Genomic DNA, 20,186 nt, shown 5'->3' with positions numbered 1-20,186 from the left:
GCATTTCAAAACACAGTGGAGCACTTCCTGTATTACCGCATGACATCACAAGGTGGAACGGGGTGTTCTCTGTTTGAGAGAAAGAACACAGCCAAAATATGCAGAATTTGTGTGTTAAACATGTGTGAATTAAACAAAACACACTTCCAGGTCTGTTTTCGATTAGGAAACAACATTAAAACCGACATAGACATAGTGCCAAGCAGGTGGCGGACCCTCCAGTAGAAAAGTTAGACTGTATAATGCATCTTTAAATAGGCCCAGGCTGTGTTTATTTACTGATAGGATAATTTCTCAAAAGTCATGAGGCAAACGCGTTCATATTTCCTGCGAAGCCTGAACAGAACCGCTCTTGTGTCTCCCCCGCTGATCTGCTTTTTGCTCGGGCATTTTTTTTTTTTTTCTTTCTTTTTTTTTTTCTCGGAACACTCTCCCCTCTCTCTCTGCAGTCAGACGCTCCTAACTGGATTTTCTAATTGCCCTCCAGAGCGACCGCCGTGCGCATTAGGCTCCGGGCGGGCGGCGGGGAGTGGTGGGCTTCTGTTCCCTGCGCACCCGCACATGCACGCCCCGCTCGCCGCGCCGCTCGCCGCCATGCCCCAGCGCTACTCCCACCAGAGACGGAGAGCCAGCACCGCGGCGGGTCGGAGGATGGAGCGCAGACGGAGGGACCAGCTGCGCAAAGCCAACGACAACAACAGCAGCAGCAGCAGCAGCGGCGGCAGTGGGAGCGGGAGTGGAGGGAGCAGCGGAGTTACCGGGACGAACCACAACAACACACAGCGCTCCAAGAAACTGGCCATGCTCTCCAGGTACGGCACTTTACGAGGTTTAACTGCAGGATATCTGTGTTTGGTCACTGCAGATGGTTGTTTAAAAGCTGCAAAAGTGTTGACTAGACCTATTTGAAGTTGTCTTGCTTATATCCAGCTTTAGTCCATCCTGCTTTACTTACTTTGCTGTGCTGTTACTGATGTGTTGCTGTATTTATGAAGATGAACTGGTGTTAAGATAAAGGAATAAAGAGTGGGCATAATAAGTTCAAGCTTCAGCCTACAGCTTTTCAGTCTGTGAAATGATGCCAGAATATACCTGTGACCAAAATCAATCAATTCATTTTGGTAACTGCATATTCTGAAATCAAGTTCTTTACTGCAGAATATGGGAGGGTCTACTCATCTAATAGTTCGGATTTATTAGGCTATAGCAGAGGTGGGGGACCTGCACGTCGTGGCTTGGACTCGAGTCAGATTTGAGTCACTCATTTTTACGACTTCAGACTTGATTTGATAAAATAGACTATGACTTGGGATTCAACTTGGACTTGAAGCTCAGTGGCTTAGGACTTGACTTGGACTTGAGCCTTGTGACTTGAGAAGACTTTCTGTTCAGTCCATGATGATTAAAATCCTGACAAGACATTTAAAAAGGAAAAAAGTGCATTTCTACATCTATTTGGTTTAAAATTCATATAAATTGCAAAAATCTAAGCTATATTTGGTACTTTGGTTTAAAGACTTGAACGAAATGACTTGAAGCTCAAAGCAGATGACTTGGACTTGACTTGGATTTATGGTCCAGTGACTCGAGACTCTACTTGGACTTGCCTGTCTTTGACTTGGGACTTGACTCGGACTTGAGGTCAAATAACGACTCGGTCCCACCTCTGGGCTGTAGTGTTTTCAGGTGTCTGCAGGTTTTCTTTTAATAATAAGATTCTTCACATTTCCAGAAGAATGTTCTGTTCAAATGGTGATTTCAGTTTGATTACGAATTCATGATTAATCTTGCAACCAGTCTATATTTTCAATCTATTGGTTTTAATTTGGCATTTATTGAGTCATAGGCAACAAGAATTCTAACAGAGAAACAAACATCAGTTCACTCAGAGCACATTGTCTGCACATTGTCGGACGTGGAAGACTGTACTTGTTATTAGCAATGCCAGGAACTGAACCCACAACTTTAAAGGTCCTAAATGAGGTGAAATTGACTCATGTGAGCCTTTTGTTATAATGTTTTACCTGTTTGAGAAAAGAGCTCAGCCTAAATATGCAGGATTTGTGTGTTAAACATGTGTGAAAGAAACATAGATCAGAAAATTGCATAGTATGGGCCCTTTAATTCCTCAGCTTGGTGTGGACCAAATAGCTCAGTGCTTCTTAGCTGTTTGTTTACAGTAGGCTTAACAAACTTCAGAATTAGCACACTGGCCCAGAGCCTGAATTTGTAAGTAATCAGTTTTCCAGAGAAATCATTCCAGGGCAATGTCCAGTAATGATCCAGTCACGGCCAACTCCATCCTCCTGAAGAAATAACATGCTTTAAAGGTGCATTGTGTAACTTTTCTGGTTATAGCTTTGTCTGGAATGTTCCACAGTATAGTATTAAACCTTTTTATCTATCAAACCAAAGTTACAGGTCAGATCCGTGGAGACGCAACCCCGCTCACAGTCAGAATTTCTGTTTTTCTAGGTATTTTTGAGCTATAAAGCCACCTGTAACTGGATAAATGTAAGGTAGAGCTGATTAATGTCACATTGTGGAACATTTCAGGCAGAGCAATGACATCTCCACAGAAACAAGCACGTGAAAAAGTTACACTGTGCAATTTTAAATGTCCTCTTTGTCAATGAGCTATTCATGTCGTTTGTGGTGACCGAGACCGGAAGAGCAAACTGGAAACAAGACTAAACCACAAATTGGTCAACACAAATATTTTCAGAAGATTTTGTTCAATGTCTCTTTTGCTGCCACTTTTTTCCAATTGCATAATGTTTTTGGAAAATGTTAAATAAGCCTATATTTTTGCCTAATCATAACCTGTGCACCACTTTTTATTTTGTGTATTTGAGCAAACTTTCCAGTGCAGATATGATGTAAACAGCTACAAAATAATATGTGTACTGTGTTGTGTCTGTGTATCAGCTGGTGACATATATGTGTGGAGCCTATGCATTTTGAACTCTGGAAATGGAGACAGATTAACTAAAATGAACAGCAACTCAGTGTTTTTAATGACTAAAAATACTTTAACATGGTTCATTCAAAGGGGTCAATTAGTCAAAACTATGAGACATGTTAAAGGTGCATTGTGTAGCTTTTCTGGTGGAGGGTCTCTCAAATGCTTTACTCCATGGAGGTATTATTGCTTGGGATGTTTCATATTATGGCATTAAACCTTTCTATCTTCATGGAGACCAAACCAGACCAAGTTATAGGTCAGATCTGTGGAGAGACAACCCCACTCACAGTCAGAATGCCTGTTTTTTTAGGTATTTTTGAGCTATTAAACTAACCAAGCCACCTAGTGCCTCAATTTCATTTCTCTCCAGCGACTAGGTCAGGAATCGGAATACACTAGATGGTTTGCAAGAATTCTGGAAGTTGTAGACCGGCCAATCAGTGAAGAGCTGTGGGTCCCTGTCTGGGTCCCTTTTGTGGTACAACACAACAGTAAACAAAGTGGTCGAGATGGATGTAGACGAAGACATACATTCTGTGTTCGCAACGATTCCCGAGATTGAGGATTTAAAGCCGGAACAAAGAAAATGTTTGGTGAATTTTATGAAGGGGAAAAACTTTATTGCCTTTCTTCCTAAGGGATTTGGCGCATTACAAACGTCACGACCAAATAGCAGTAATTGGTTAATTAAAAAAAGTTCCTGCCTACCGTCGAATGAACGAATCGTAACACTGCGAGGTCAGACGGTTTCCACGAAGAATCAGGCTACTACTATTAAACCACCTGTAATTGAAAAAATGTAAGGAGCTGTTTAAAGACATACTGCAGAACATTAAAGCAGAGCAATGACATCGCCATAGAAACAAGCAGGTGACAGACCCTCCACTAGAAAAGTTACACAGAGAGATTTGGAACTTTTTTAACAGTTTAATCATGTTGTAACACTTAATGTTCTGTGAGCACTTAGACCTCATTATCATGGGATTTTTACATAATAGAACAAAAATCTGACAGACAGAGCTTGCTTCGTCCCTATTGCTCACACTCACATGACTTTACCTTCAAATACATGAAATATGTGTTTAAAAACCCATATAAAAACCAAAATAACAAAAAAATGATGCATGATGTGTCCACTTTAAAGGGCCCATATTACACTATTTTCTGATCTGTGTTATAATGTTGTTTCGTCGTCACAAACAGACCTGGAGTTATGTTTTGTTTCATTTACACGTGTTTAATTTAGGCTTAGTTCTTCTCTCAAACACAAACCACTCTGTTCCACCTTGTGATGTTACGTGGCAATACAAGAAGTGCTCCTCTGTGTTTTTAAACTCCATACACCTTCACTTGAATCATTTGGATATTTTCAGCTCTGGAATTGCCCATCTCCACTGAACTAAAGGTAACGAAAGATTGAAAACTACCACTTCATGTCATCACAAGGTGGAACAGAGCATGTTGAGCTTTGGTGATTTAGATAAATTAATAATAAATGATTAATCCAACATGGGTGGATGAAACAAAACACAACTCCAGGTCTGTTTTTGAGGAGGTCACAACATTCTAACATGGCTTAAAGCTCGCAGGAGTCAATTTTGCGTAATATAGGACTTTTAGCAGCAGAACACTCTACTGCCCTCTGTTGGTCAGTTTGTTTTTAGCGCAAAAAAAAAAAAAGAAAGATCCGAATCCGAGGTGAATATTTGGGATCTCTTTGCGGATCTCTTTTTATTTTTTTGCACTATTTTTGTCTTCGGACCCAGCACCCAGTCGCAAATTTTCTTGGATGTACATGTCTCTATCTATCAGTTTTCTTTTGGCATCAATAAACTATTTCTATCCTCTTTTTTCTGCAGGTCTTTACTCCTGTGTCACTCCAAAACAAGTGACGACCGTAGCCCAGAGGAGAGGACGCCCCGGGACATGTCTGAGGCCTTCAGGACGTGGGGGTCCGGCTGGGGGGCGGAGCTAAGTACCGGCGTCCAATCAAACTGTAGACCGACAGAGAATGGACAGGTGTGGACCAACTGTCACCCCCCCACCCCAGAGAAGCATCCAGACATGGACAGTCAGAGAAGTGATTCGTTCAGGGAGAAAAAGGGGCTCAGGAGATCTTTCAGCATCAAGGTAAACAATCAAGACAATATATATTTTTATTTTATTTTAGTTGAGCTGTTGAGTTTATTTAAAGGTGCACTATGTAACTTTTCGAGTGGGGATCTAGCACCTTCTTGCGGATATGGATATGTCATTGCTCTGCCTCGAATGTTCCGCAATATGACATTAAACATATCTAGCTTACATGTATTAAAATAAAGGTGGTTTTATAGCTCAAAAATACAGAGAAAAACAGGCATTCTGAGGGCCTGTTTACACGAGCACGCTTGTGGGTAAAAATAACAAAATATTTTATCAAAAGTATTGGAAATTTTGTTTAGACGTTGACAGCATTTTTGGGTAGCCTGATTTATCAGCCGGTTTCACTTCATGGAAACTGTCTGACCTCGCAGCATTAGGATTCGTTTGCTCGACGGTAGGCGGGTACTTTTTTTCATTTAACCAATTGCTGCTATTTGGTCGTGAGGTATGTAATGCGTCACTAACGGGGCGAACTGGTATATTAAGATTTTCCCTAATCCTGTAAGAAGAAGGGAAATAACATCTTTCCCCTTGATCAAATTCACCAAATATTCTCTTTGTTTCGGTTTTACATCCTCGATCTCGGGAATCGTTGCCAACACAGAATGTATGGCTCTTCGCTGATTGGCTGGTGCCTGGACTCACACTTCCGGGGTTCTTGTAAACCATCTAGTGTATTCCAGTTCCTGACCTAGTCGCTGAAGAGAAATGAAATTGAGCAGAGGCACTAGGTGGCGCCAGTCTGGCTAGTTTTTGGGGCTTAAAAACGCAAAAATCTGAAACCACCCTCCAGAGTGGAAAAGTTCAATACGTTCCATCGTTGCGTTTCCGTCTACTCTGCCTAAGATGCAAAACTCTGGTCAGATCTGCTCACAAAATTTGTCCCAATGATGCCCAAAAAACCAATAAACATGGATGTATTTAAGTATCTCTTCCCCCTTCCCTGTAAACATTTGTGACAGAAGTTCTTAGCTAATACTTTCTCGCTTGTCTCCATGGAGATATTATTGCTGGAATGTTCCACAGTATGGCATTAAACACATCCATGAAGACAGCAGCAAATGGCGTATCCTCCACTCAAAAAGCTACGAAGTGCAACTTCCATAGATAAATAAGTCAAATCAGGTGTTAAGTATAAATTTAGTATACTGTTCCAACTCCAATAGATTTCTGTCTTCGCATAAAAAAAAAAAAAAGGACTTAACCCGAGACTAAACTTGGCTCAAACCAGGACCAAAGTCTGAATGCACCCTAGAAGATGGTGTCTAGATTTCAAGGGTATTATGTTTGACTTTTTCATTTTATTTTATTTTTACTTAGAACCATTAATTCATACTAGTTTTAGCCAATCACAAAAAAAGAAAAAAACAACAACAACAACCACATTACATTAAGCATTTAGAATTTGGGATGGACTAGTATAATCGTATAATATCTACAGTATATGTTTATTTTTGCCAGGATTTTGTAGTTTATCTTGAGTAAGCCTGTATTATTCCTGTAGTATGTCAGGACTATGTTGTGCTTGTGTCCGTAATTCTATAAATGGGCCGCTGAGTAGAGTAGTGTAGAGTAGTGTAAGTCTTTAATGTTTATGACTTTATTGTGAACGAGCTCAGGTTTCAAAGCAGCAGTCAGACATAATGGAGAATCCCATTGGACAAGCCACAGCATTTATCTTCATTAGTCCTGAACAATATTGCAACAAGACTCAAATCAGACACAGCGGTTCATTCATTACTATTAAGACGCTTTAATTTTGAGTTTGCAAATTTTGTGTAATATTTATGTAGGAGTTATTTGCTTATTTTGTTTATTCTAAAATGTTTACTAGTTTAGTTTAGTTAATTTGTATAATATATTTTTTGCTATGTTAATATTATGTTTGTTAATTTGTTTAGTCTAATTTGCTCTTATTTACCTTCAGTGTCAATGTGTTATAAAAGTAAGGAATTACTGTAATGCATTGCTTTTTGCTGTAACACAGTAATATAAAGCATTACGGGGAAAAAAATAATATTTTACTCAGTACAAATGTCACTGATGCGCGTTACAATGCTTTTGTAGCCTGGATTGAAGTGGTGGGTTTTTTGTTTTTCTTTATACAAATTCGGTAAAATCACCGGAATATCAGCAGCGGTGAAACGCCATCTTTATGGTTCCGAGTGTTGGGACAGGCCCGGAGGTGCGCCCACATAGACCGTCGAGTGACCATGGGCGAAAGGATCAACGCAGAACTCCACGCTCCACGGGAATAATCACAGCTGACGCCCGATCATGCTTGCGGATGCCCTGCTCCACGGGCTCGGGGTTCTCTCAGGGGCGGGCCTAGATTCCAACTCCTAGTCCAAGATTAGTCCTTTGGTCATAGTTTAGTCCTGGTTTAGTCCTGGTTCAGTTTTGGTTCAGCTCTGGTTTAGTCGTTGTTTAGTCCTGGTTTAATCCCGGTTCTGTTTTGCTTTAGACCTGGTTTAATTCTGGTTTAGACCTGGTTCAGTCCTGGTTCAGTTCTGGTTCAGTCCTCGGTTTAGTCCTGGTTCTGTTCTCGTTTAGACCTGGTTTAGACCTAGTTTAGTCCTCATTCAGTTCTGGTTTAGACCTGGTTCAGACCTGGTTCATTCCTGGTTCAGCTCATTTAGTCCTGGTTCAGTCTTCGGTTCAGTCCTGGTTTAGTCCTGGTTCAGTTCGGGTTCAGTCCTGGTTTAGTCCTCTGATTGTTATTTGACGATCAGTGACAGTTATTTTGTTGAGAGTAACTTAAAGTGCTGCAATAGTCGTGTAATGTTTTACAATTTAAATACAGTAATATTGTAAAGTAACAAATTAGTTTGAAATGACAGTAACAAGTCATAAATAACACATTACAGTTTTGAAGTAACTTGCCCAACAGTGTTTACCTTTAGCACCTTTTCTGTTTTGCTTTAACCTATGTTTCACAATAAAAGAGGGTGGTACAGGTAGACCACAATGTACCTGGTTGGGCCTGTGTTTTTTTTTGGTTTTTTTTACCAGTCGACAGAAGAGGCAGCAAGAGTGGGCCTTAATCATGTATCCCTGTGTTGTTTGCCTGCAGAACTGGAAATCTTGGAAATACAGCTCTGGTCATGGATATTGATTTTGTTTTTTTTCCTTCACTGCGTAAACCACAAACCCATGGTGCCCAAAAGTGATTATTTGTGTTATGTTTAGTGCTAAGTTTGCTCACCACTTTTGTTTGTTACGTTTCTTTGACAAATAGTGACCACAATTTTAATGTCCTATAGTTTGCAAAATTGACTCTTGTGAGATTTAAACCATATTATAATGTTGTTACTTCATCAGAAACATAACTGTGGTCATGTTTTGTTTCATTCACACGTTTGAGTAAGTGTTTATTATTAGTCTGTCTGCATCTCCAAAGCTCAAAATGCTCTGTTACACTTCCAAACTGAAAATCAAACTCGATTTTATCACATGCTCCTGACAATTTTCTTGTTTAAATCTATTTTTTGTTTTGCTCTGGAGTTTTCAGACTATCTTATCTATTGTGTGCTCTTAGTCACCATGGTAACTGCTGAACATTACGCCAATAGAGATACATATAGAACCTCCCTTCCCCAGCAGGATGTCACTGTAAAGTATCAGTTCTCCTCATGACTACGGTGACTATGGCGTAGTTGCTTTTATTCAGTCTATACCAAACCTTATCTCTTGCTTTTCCTGGTCTAAACTACAGTGACTGATATCTCCACAAAGCTTGTATTATGTCGAGTAACACAGGGGCTTTTGTGTGTCTGCAAGTTGCATGTCTCCAGCTTTAACTGTATAATTACCATGTGTGTTTATTGTTATGTAACTCCATGGCTGTGAATATCAGACTGTGAACGAGAACGATCTGTTTTCAGTTGTCAATTTATTTCTATTTAACACACCAGAAAAGTCTCACCAACATCGAGAATCTGTTTTCAGGGAAGTCCTATTCCCATAGACAGAACAGAATATTATTTGAAATTAAGTAATAATGACGTGTTAAAGCACACAGACTGCTCTATTTTCTAGGTTATAATGTTGTTTCATCATCACAAACAGGCCTGGAGTTGAGTTTTGTTTCCTTCAGCACACAAATTCTACATATTTAGTAGTTCTTCTCTCAAACTGAAACTGGAAATGTTAATAAAGGAAGTGTTTTTAAACTTCGTACCCCTTCACTACAATCTTTTTTGATGATTTCAGCCCTGAAATTGCAAATCTCTGCTGAACAAAAAGCAAAAAGTAGCTGGAGATGTAGACAGTGTAATAATAAAGGGTTACTCAGACATGTGTGAATAAAACAAAACACAACTCCAGGTCTGTTTTTGAGGAGGTAACAACATTATAACATGACTTAAAGCTCACAAGACACAGTTTTATGTAATATTGGACCTTTAATACATGTGACACAAGGTTAAAGGGACAATTTTAGAAGTCATATCAGATTTAAATGCACTGAATTACTGCATTATGACTTTTTTCAGTTTGCCTTTCATTATGTTTGTAAATGTGTATCTGTTGGGGCTGTTACTAATGATTATTTTGTTGGCCTCGTCGACTAGTTAATGCTTGATGATGAATGACTATTTCTATTGTGTATTGAGATTTAATTGAGAGTAAAATCAAAGCATGTTTTTTATTATGGGTGTTTTTTTTTTGTTTTTTTACTGAGAAACATGTGCCCTTAATGGGAGTGTAACGATATTCAAGTCTCACGATACAATAATCACCACAGTATGAACATCACGGTACAATATTTATTGCGATATCATGGGAAAGCTCACGATATGGTGGTGAGCTTCACAATTAGAAATGTAAAAATATCCAAATCTCTCTGCACAATATTTTCACGATATACATCTCATGGTATGACATTTATTGCGATATTTTGTGGAGGCTGACAAAAAATATGCTACTTTTTCCTCTTAAATCTTTAATCCAATGAACTAAGACTTAAAAGTGCTTAGAACTGTTATTTCTTCATGTCGTCTGCACTGAAACTGAGCAAAGGATCATGGTCTATGTAGTTCCCTCTGTTTTTTTTTTTTTTTTAGTTATTGCTGCACCATAACTCTTTAAGCAAAGAAACTTGTGATTCGATATATTGTGATGGTTCACGATATTATTGTGAGAACTTTGACGATACAATATTTCGATTATTGTTACACCTCTAGTCCTTAACTCTGAGTGGGCTTGCATCTACACAAACCCGACTCTTACTTGGCCTGCTCTTGCTTGTTTCCATGGATATTTTGTTCCATTATCTTTCACAGTAGGTGGCAAAGGAGAAATTCAATTTTTGGATTCCACCGAGACGACTGAGGGATTTTACATACGTCCACAGTAGGACATAAAACTCATCTATCTCCATGGAGAAAGTTCCAGAATATGGTTTTAACTTTCTGTTTCAGTGGAATCAGACAGTTCACTAATCATATTTTAAAAATTCTTAACTGAAAAAGGTTAAAGATTGGCAACAGCTTTATTTATTTTATTTTTATTTTTTGATTGACATATCTATTTAATAATGCCACTCACGCTGGAGGTGTACCACATGTGTCTGTATGGATTATTCAGTAGTTACCATGGTAGTGTGACCAGGTTTTCAAACTTCAAAACTAAAATGTAAATAAAATTGTGAAAAGAGCATGTAAGATTTTGTATTCTTGCGTCAGTCATGATCTGAAGGACTTCTGATGCTGCATTTTTTTGCTTTTATGGTCATTTGCAAACATGTATTTCTGTATTTTGTCAAAACAAATGACAATTTTTGCTCCTCTTTACTGTTGGTGGGGATCAGATTAGTCAATCCTAGTCTACTAATTCTAATTTAGTTTTAGTTTAGTCCTGGTTTAGATTAAACAGTTCAAAAATAGGGACACCTGGGATATTTCTTGTATAAAACAGGGACAAATCACGAGTAAATTGGGGCGTCTGGTCACCTTATACCATGGGGACATAATGCAAACATTCGCAAACCCAAACAAAACAGCTGCAACATGTCTAAAAACTTATTAAGAAGAAATACACATGGATTTAAACAGCACATTTTCAGGAGCCTGTGATCAGTACAAGCGTTCATGGTCCTGTTTAGGTGTTTGATTTTCAACAAAAAGGTGCAGGTTTAGTTCCAACCAAATCAGCTCTTTCTGGTTAGACTGTGTTAAAATAAAGATCAGATTAAATTCTAACAAGCCTCAGATAGAGCAGTGCTTCCAGTTAGCATCGCTCCCCCAGGGCATGTTAATGACTTCATCTGCAAAGTATCAGTCTGTTATAAAAGGCCCTCTGGCATGTGTTTTAGAGTCTGTTCTGTATAATCCAGATAACAATAAAGGTGATTAAAATGCCATTAGGACGTGTAGTTGTTTATGTATGACGTGATGTGTGTGTTTGTGTGTGTTTGTGTGTGTTTGTGTGTGCAGGAGAGCAGTATCTGGCGCATGTGTGTAGCAGCTCGGCCCCAGGAGGAGGTGAGAGGGCCCCACACGTCTGACCACAGTGTGCAGACGGAGCCCAGAGACGAGCCAGCAGCGATGCACAGGTAAGAATAACACTGCACTGATACGACTACAAGGCCTGTCATGATAAAAACAACTGAAGCAGGATAAATTGCTGAAGAAAACATAGATGACAGACGATAATGTTGACAAATAACTTTATGTATCCCCTGGAGGCAACTCATTAAAACACATTAGACGACAGTAGCTCAGTAGCTCAATCCCACTGTCAACATAAACATTATTGCTTGAGCGTTCAGATTCGCTGGCTCACAGGTCGGTGGTGCAATTCCAGCTCCGACAGATGAATACTGTCATTGTGTCCTTGGGCAAGACACTTAACCCAGCTCGCCCTCATTGTCTGTGTACACTGGTGTATGAATGTGTGTGTGAATGGGTGAGTGGGTCCTTGATGTAAAGCACTTTGAGTGTCTTGAAGGTGGAAAAGCACTACATAAAAATATCAAGAAGCCACATAGTGCATACCGTATTTTTCTGACTATAAAGTGCACTTAAAAATCCTTCAATTTTCTCAAAAATCGAGTGCCTAATTCAGTCTGCCTTATAAATTAGTTCTCGTTGTGCTTACTGACCTCGAACCAATTTTATGTGGTACACAGTGCTCAAAAATCTGCCAAAATGTTTTAGTACGTCTTTCGTAAACTACGAAACCTCACCCGCTTGGATTATTGAAGCGTTACGGTTACCGTAGTCAGGAGCCTCGAGGAGTAAAGGGCGAAGTATAGGTCTGCGTCGACTCAATGCACAGTGCTGTCATCACCTTGTTGCCTTTGTTGCAGAAAGAACACATATTCCACTGAGTCATGTCCTTTAGTCCGACAAAAGTTGACCACATCAGTGCACAAGGAGCGAGCTGTTTTTTCAGCACTTATAGTTTATGCAAATTAGTCATGTGGTTTTAAGTTTTGTTTCTGTAAAACATCAATAAATGTGCACAAAGCTGCATTAAACACATTATTACTAAATGTATATTTGAGTCCTCCTCGTAGAGAAAAAAACAAACAAAAAAAACTTAAATGATCCATCCACATTCACCAAGACAAGGAGGCAACCCCGGGCAAATTACACCACGATCTGCCGATGGATCGTGGATGCCTGGGCTAAGGGATCAGTCTCACGTGTCGTCCGTTTGTTTCTCTTAATGCGCCTTACAGTCCGGTGCACATTATGTATGAAAATAGACAAGAGAATTTAACATTACTGATATTGCACCTTATAATCTGGTGTGTTTTATAGTCCGAAAAATACAGTACTGTATTTAGATATATTGTATAAGCATAAGTCTGCATCTGCTTAGAAAACTTTTTTTGTCCGACAACTAGGAAGTGCACATTAGCATGCTAGTTGTTGTTACATCCCAAAAAAACTGCGAAAAGTTGCAAAAAGCTCTTATAAACTCATCACTGTGAATAATTAGGATGCTCAGAATGCATAAGATAAGTGAGGAATAACTTTGGATCATCGCGTACTGTTTACAATGAATACTGTATGTTTTTCACATTTTTAAAACTGTAAAATCAGATAACGCAACACAAACTTTGGGTGTTTTTGTTTACATAAAAGGCTGCTTAAACTCCATGACACCCACTAAAAACGATTGCTTTAATTGTGCACATTTAATCCGACTCTCTCTGTGCTTTGTGGTCACTTATCTGCGTTTCTCCATAGGGCCGTCCTCACAACAGACAAACTGGCTCCTTTTAACGGACAGGGTCTGAGTAGCAGCGGCTGGATGGAGCTGCAGAGAGCGAGGAGTGTCCACATTAAAGCCTGCTGTGAGGTAAGAGGCAAAACCCCAGACTATATTTAAACACCACTGCAGAGAGAGAAGGGATGTAACGATATCTGCATCTCTGTGTCCGATATTTTATTTAAAATTTTGTTGAGGCTAACAGAAGTGTGAATATGCTACTTTTCTGTTATAATGTGCAATGTGTAAGATGTAAAAATGTTTAATAACAGTTATTTCATCATGTAGATTGGACTGAAACACAGCAAAGGATCATGGTCTATGTAGTTCTCTCTGTTTATAGCTGTTGTTGCATCATAACAATGAATTCAAGCAAAGAGGTTTATAACTCGATATATTGTAATGGCCCTGGATATTACTGTGAGATTTTGTTGATATTTTATTTAGATTTTAGCTTCATTTGCAGAAAAGAGACACAGGAAAATGCAGAACAACATAACACAGAACACATATGAGAACAACAAAACACACAAATAAATAAATAATGATAAGAGTAACGAATAACGATAGCACATTTTGAAGCACGATATATTTCTACAGAGACATACTGTGATAGACAATAATACAAAACATGCTTCATGCCACTGACACCAAGCAGGATCATCCCAATAAACCAGGGGTCTTCAGCATTTTTCAGGCCAGGGATCCCCAAACTGATGGAGAGCTGGAGCAGGGACGCCGTACTATATATATGACATTCAGTTGTGTTTTATCTTAAATTGGGCCTTGTGTATAAACATTGCTACTCTATTATTGTACATTCATTACTAGGGTATTCTATCAAATTCGCTTAGCAAGTCCAGGCTTATCCTGAAATCCTGAGCTGAAACTACATCTCCAGTTTAAGCCTCAACTCGTTCCATGACAGAAATCAGCATCAGAGTCTGACCAAAGATAATTCAGGCCTGAAGTTTAAGATGCACTTTGTGTGTGCTCGCGGTGACTCTGATAAGGCCAGATCAATGAAGCAACGACATCACGAAACATGGACTCAAAGTGTGACTTTTTTAATGATCTGATTAAATGAGAGAAGAGCCACAGCTCGCATGGACACGAGTTTGACATGGGCCGCGGAACTTTCCTGGTCATTCTGATCTGAGGAGCGAGAGGAAAGACACACCCCCTCCTCTCCTGTTCGCTCTCCCTCCTCTCCCTGCTGCTTTTTGGACAGAGAGGAGGCTGACTGCGTAGTGACGCCTGGGAATGAAGCTGCCTGGCCCCTTCCCGATACACGATAGTACGTGCAGATCTTAAGTTCCGCTGTGTGTAAAAGTGAAACTGTAACGGACTTCTTCACATGTAGCCTAGAAGAAACAATAAAATCCGCGCCGACGTGCTTGCAGTTTGACAAGGAGCGAGAGATGAGGGAATAAGAGAGACAGGCGTGATGAAGGAGCGCACAGATAGAACCCGCTGAAAACCAGTTCATCCTCATTCTTCAAAAATCAAGAAATATAAAAAAAAAGTATAATCAACCAAAGTTTTCACGACCCCCTTGCAGTACCTCCACAACCCCCCTACAGGTCACTATCCCCCTGTTGATGACCTCTGCACTAAACCCATTTTAAAAATGCTAAAGGTGCACTGCGCAGCTTTTCTGGTGAAGGGTCCACTACCTACTTGTCTCCATGGAGATGCTATTGCTTTGCCTGGAATGTTCCATTGTGTCCCATTAACATTTAACATTTAACATTAAGATTGAACACAACATTTACTAGTGTTAATTACAGGTGTTTCTATTGCTCAAAAATACAATAATTCCTGCTGTGAACAGGGGCGACTCTCCACAGATCTGAACTGTAACGTAGCGTAGTGCTGTTACCTGCTTGTCTCCCTCATGATAGATGGGTTTAAACTATAGTGTGGAACATTTTAGACCAAGCATTTTGCAACATTTCCATGGAGACAAGCAGGTGGCGGATCATCTAATAGAAATGTTACACAGTCCACCTTTAAAGTTTGTGTCTTAGCTGAAGAAAAATAGGCAAGTTTAAAGGAAACATAATGCAAAATGCTCACAAAACATATTCCCACAGTTATCCCTTCCAATCAAATATTGTAAATGCACAAATGAGTTTACGCTCCTATAATAAATTGCTTGTGTTGTTTTGAACTTTCTGACACAGTGGCTTATTTTACATGCACAACAACATCTGATTCTCATCCGATTTCTGGACATTTAAGATACTTCAATGACATGAAAACCACTAAAACTGATGTGAGTAATGAGAGGGACCATGATCACAAAGAAACCAGATGATTTTGGTGTTTACATGTCATTTTAATCGTCTATAACTCTAAAAATCTGAAAATAATCGTAAACACCGCAGCCAGTGTTGAGGTGGATCAGCTCAGTGCTCGGTCACATGGTGCATATTTTCCTTTTGCACTTTGTCCCTGCTCCAGCCTCAGACCTCCACAGACTTTCATGTGGCGATGACCAAAACCAGGCGAGGTCACAACAAACGCAGTCAGTCAGATTTAAAAAACTGCTGTTGGGTTGTGTAACAGCTCAGTGACAGATTTAGACTTAGATTTAGATTAATTTTGCCCTGTTTGAAACCAGAGTTGAAAGTCTGAATAAAAGTCAAAATGTCAGGACTTTTATACTTTGTTTGGCCTCGGAGAAGGAGCAGAGGCAAAAGCAAAGTTCTCGATTTACCGCTCAGTCTATGTTCCTACGCTCACCTATGGTCCCTGGTGTAGTCCTGGTGTAGTCCTGGTGTAGTCCTGGTGTAGTCCTGGTGTAGATCTCTGTTCCTACCCTCACTTATGGTCCCTGGTGTAGTCCTGGTGTTGTCTTGGTGTAGTCCTGGTGTAGAGCTCTGTTCCTACCCTCACTTATGGTCCCTGGTGTAGTCCTGGTGTAGTCCTGGTGTAGATTTCTGTTCCTACCCTCACTTATGGTCCCTGGTGTAGTCCTGGTTTAGTTCTGGTTTAGATCTCTTTGGGTAATGACCGAAAGGACAAGATTACGGATACAAATGGACGAAATGAGTTTCCGCTATAGGGTGAGGAGCTCAGTCACACGGGAGGAGCTCGGAGTAGAGCCAATGCTCCTCTACGTGCAGGAGGAGCATCTGAGGCTCGGGCATCTGTTCCGGATACCTCCAGGATGCCTCTCTGGGGAGGTGTTCATGTCCGGAACGGAAGGAGGATGCTCTCGCAACTCAGCCCCGGATAAGCAGAAGAAAATGGATAGATGGAGAAAATATTAGTTATGAAACCTTGTAGATAGACACAGGCAGACAGACAGACAGACAGATAGATAGAACATTGTCCATGATACAATAATGCATCTTTCATCCATGTGCATATCATACACCGAATAAAGGCAGTGATAAAAGTAATGACAAAGTGCTGTCCCTGTAGTTGCACATGTCGGGTTGGTTGCAGAGTTTGTGTAGGACACAGGAATGTGGCCACAGAGCAGTCAGAAAATAGCAAACCCACACAGACACATGAGAGCTGGGACTGGAGATCTGCTGTGTTCTGCACTTTAGCTCAGATTTGGTTTGTATAAATTAGGGTTTTCAAAAGTATCAAAAATCAGACACAATACACGGTACAAAAACTTGTATCCAAACCAGTTACAATCACAGGGCAGAAATGAACCTTGAACAGCTTTAGAATGATCTTGAGCTGTATCAGAACAAGTTAAAGAGCACATGAGGGATTACACAGATATACAGCCACACGGTAGTATGGTATGTTGAAAATAATCACATTCTTTTGTGTTTTTCCTGTCATTTCTTTTTTTTTCTTCATTGTGGTAGCTAAATGGGTTTGAAATTTCCTTTTCCCCAGGACATCTCCACATCAGAGGACACGTTTCAGTCTCGCAGTCTCAGCACCAGCCCCCTGCACCAGAGTTACCCCCCGGACGCCCTCTCTCTGCCCGGGTACACAGACGACGAGCTGCTGGCCAACAACAACCACCTCAAGGTAAAACTGCTTTCATTATGTGACTAACGGATTCTTCCAATACCTTTATCTGTGATATCGGAGAGTACATATATATTGCAGATATTGATATTGAACATTTTACCAATATTTGACACTGATATTTTTTCTGTGTGTCTCGGTGTGCATATGTTTCTCTCCCAGTTTGTATTCAGTGTCATTTGGAACAGATTAATGAGTGAAAATGGCAATCAAAGAGAAATTAGGCCAGATAATCCCTGATAAATATATGTTTTTATTATTTTAACGAAAGTGAATGTTCATTTGTAAATTTGACCATAACTTAAGTTAAAGTGTGGGCCTTGCTATGAATTTGTTTTATAATATCGGTACTGGCACCACAAACATTCAATATTTGACTAAAACTACTCAATTGAAATCAATATTAAAATGTTTTAAAATACTAATACACCATGTACAATGTTGTTTTTTTTGTTTTTTTTTTTTTAATTAAGCATAAATCAGTAAAAGTAATATTTTATTTTAACCTGTTTACCTCATATTTGGTTATACAGATAGGTCATATTCTGTCATGTTCATAACAATTGCAGTTTTTCATAACATTGCAATTCTAATGTGAATTTTGTGCCGTATAACCCTGCATATTATTCATTCTTGTGTGATGTTTTAGTTGCCGATTCCAGAGGTGAATGAGGACAGATACTGGGAGACAGAGAAGACTCCAGAGATCCCACCTGGACAGAATGACAACAACAAGATCAACCACACCTCTGCTGGTACGTCCTGTGCACAGATACTAATCAGTGCAGTTGATAATATAGCAAACATCCATCCATCCATTTTCGTCCGCTTATCCGGGGCCGGGTCGCGGGGGCAGCAGCCTAAGCAGGGACTCCCAGACTTCCTTCACCCCAGACACGTCCTCCAGCTCCTCCAGGGGAATCCCGAGGCGTTCGCAGGCCAGCCGAGAGACATAGTCCCTCCAGGGTGTCCTGGGTCTTCCCCGGGGCCTCCTCCCGGTGGGACATGCCCAGGACACCTCCCGAGGGAGACGCCCAGGAGGCATCCGGAACAGATGCCTGAGCCACTGCAACTGGCTCCTCTCGACGTGGAGGAGCAGCGGCTCTACTCCGAGCTCCTCCCGTGTGACTGAGCAAACACCTACTTACACAAGTTAAAGAAATGAAAATAAATACAAATAATAATAAAATAAATACATTTAAAATATAATAAATAAAAATAAAATAAATAAGTAAATAATAAATAAATAAATACCTAAATAAAATAAAATAATAATAATATTACGTAAATATTCTCTAACACATTTGCTTCACGTGAAATTCTTTACAAGTCTCATTTACATTTACATTGTGCCCCACACTATTGATATATAGGTAGATGATATAGTATAGGTGGTATAATGTCGTACTGTGGGTCACTCAAGACAAAGGAATAACATCTTCATGGAGATAAGCAGATGAAAAGTTACAAAGATCACCTTTAAAGCAACACTGCGTACCTTTCTGATACAGGAACTGCATGGCTGTACAAAAATAGAAAGTTAAAATCATACTTTGGAACATTCAGCATGAAGATAAATTATTATATTATAATATTATAGCCAAAAGAACACAATTTCTATGTAAACAGAGACATTTTGGAGGCTTTTTCTTTAGACAATGGTTAGGGATTCCTGAAATCTACTTTGCTTGACTTTCCTCTGTGTCTGGTTGCTGCAGCTGGAGTCCATCCGTACTGGATTGGAGACCTGGAGACCATCATAATGAAGAACCCAGAACTGTACCATCCACACAGGAACCACGCCTTATATGGAAACAGGAAGTCTCTGTCACAGCAGCTGGAGATTTTTCACAACAGCACACGGGTAATTTATATCTCCAATGTATGACATGTCGATTGTAGGTCAGTGTGGGCTTTTCTGTGAGTTTGTGCCTGTGTCTGAATATGTTTCCTCCTGGTTCTCTAGTTCCCCCGTGAATTTCCCCATTTAGAAACAAATAAAGGTTTTCTTACCATAAAACATTCACTGTAGGCTAATCCTCAGGCAGTAATGGGCAAAACGTATTTAGTTACAAAACAATGAATTGCATTAAAATGTATTTTGTAACATATTCTGTTTCTCGGTCACATCAGACCTCTGTATTCTGAATACTTAAAATACCTTCACACTGAGTTATATTATTGGGTAAACAACATGACATACAATTAAAATCAGTTATGTTTGTTGTACATTATACATTTATTTATCTCTAATTACAAGGAAAAATACTGAATACCAGGCAGCTTGAAGCCTAAATTGCATAATGAAGTACTGTAATGTATTCTACTGATTAGAATTAGGAAAATACCGTAAATTCTGGACTATAAGCTGCAACTTTTTTCTCACACTGCAGATAATAAATAGATGTAGTGAATATATGGACCTATTCATTGTTTTGTACATTGTCCATTCATATATACGGTCTATGGTTTGGTAACACAGCGGATACACGCAGCCTGAGTGTAGAAAACGTCGCTGTCTGTACGGTTAACACATGGAACTAGGGTTGACATGAAGTTGCAGCATTGTCAGTGCAACCAAGTAGTTTATTACCGTGTGAGAAAATAAGTTATGATACTAAATGAACATTAGTGAGTAGGATATGTCTTACCTGTATGCGTAAATGATGAGAAGAAACGTCTCAAACTTCAGTAGCCGGACATCCACTCATACCTGATTGATAGAACTAACCCCCGCCCCTGAGAGAGTCTGAAATCTGCTGAAATCCTACAAGACACTGACATGATACAGACAGGACAGAGACTCTTTCTGCAGGAAACATGTACAGTAGAGCACAGGGGGAGAATGGGATGA

The 20,186-nt window shown here is 39.7% G+C and overlaps 1 protein-coding gene across 1 annotated transcript in view; it reads left to right on the top strand.

Annotated features, from left to right (window-relative positions):
- Nucleotides 1-20,186, top strand: part of il16 (interleukin 16) — a 67,785-nt gene that overhangs the window by 20,168 nt on the left and 27,431 nt on the right. Inside the window, 7 exon segments of the mRNA XM_055154761.1 lie at nt 488-812; nt 4,825-5,095; nt 11,542-11,660; nt 13,306-13,417; nt 17,195-17,332; nt 17,982-18,087; nt 19,051-19,196. Of these exon segments, the coding sequence (XP_055010736.1) occupies nt 488-812; nt 4,825-5,095; nt 11,542-11,660; nt 13,306-13,417; nt 17,195-17,332; nt 17,982-18,087; nt 19,051-19,196 (1,217 nt within the window).

The sequence above is a fragment of the Boleophthalmus pectinirostris genome, unplaced genomic scaffold (assembly GCF_026225935.1).
Source record: "Boleophthalmus pectinirostris isolate CB_2022bp ecotype Guang Dong unplaced genomic scaffold, ASM2622593v1 HiC_scaffold_19, whole genome shotgun sequence".
NCBI lineage: Eukaryota > Metazoa > Chordata > Actinopteri > Gobiiformes > Gobiidae > Boleophthalmus > Boleophthalmus pectinirostris.
This window is presented reverse-complemented; position numbering and strand designations above follow the sequence as displayed.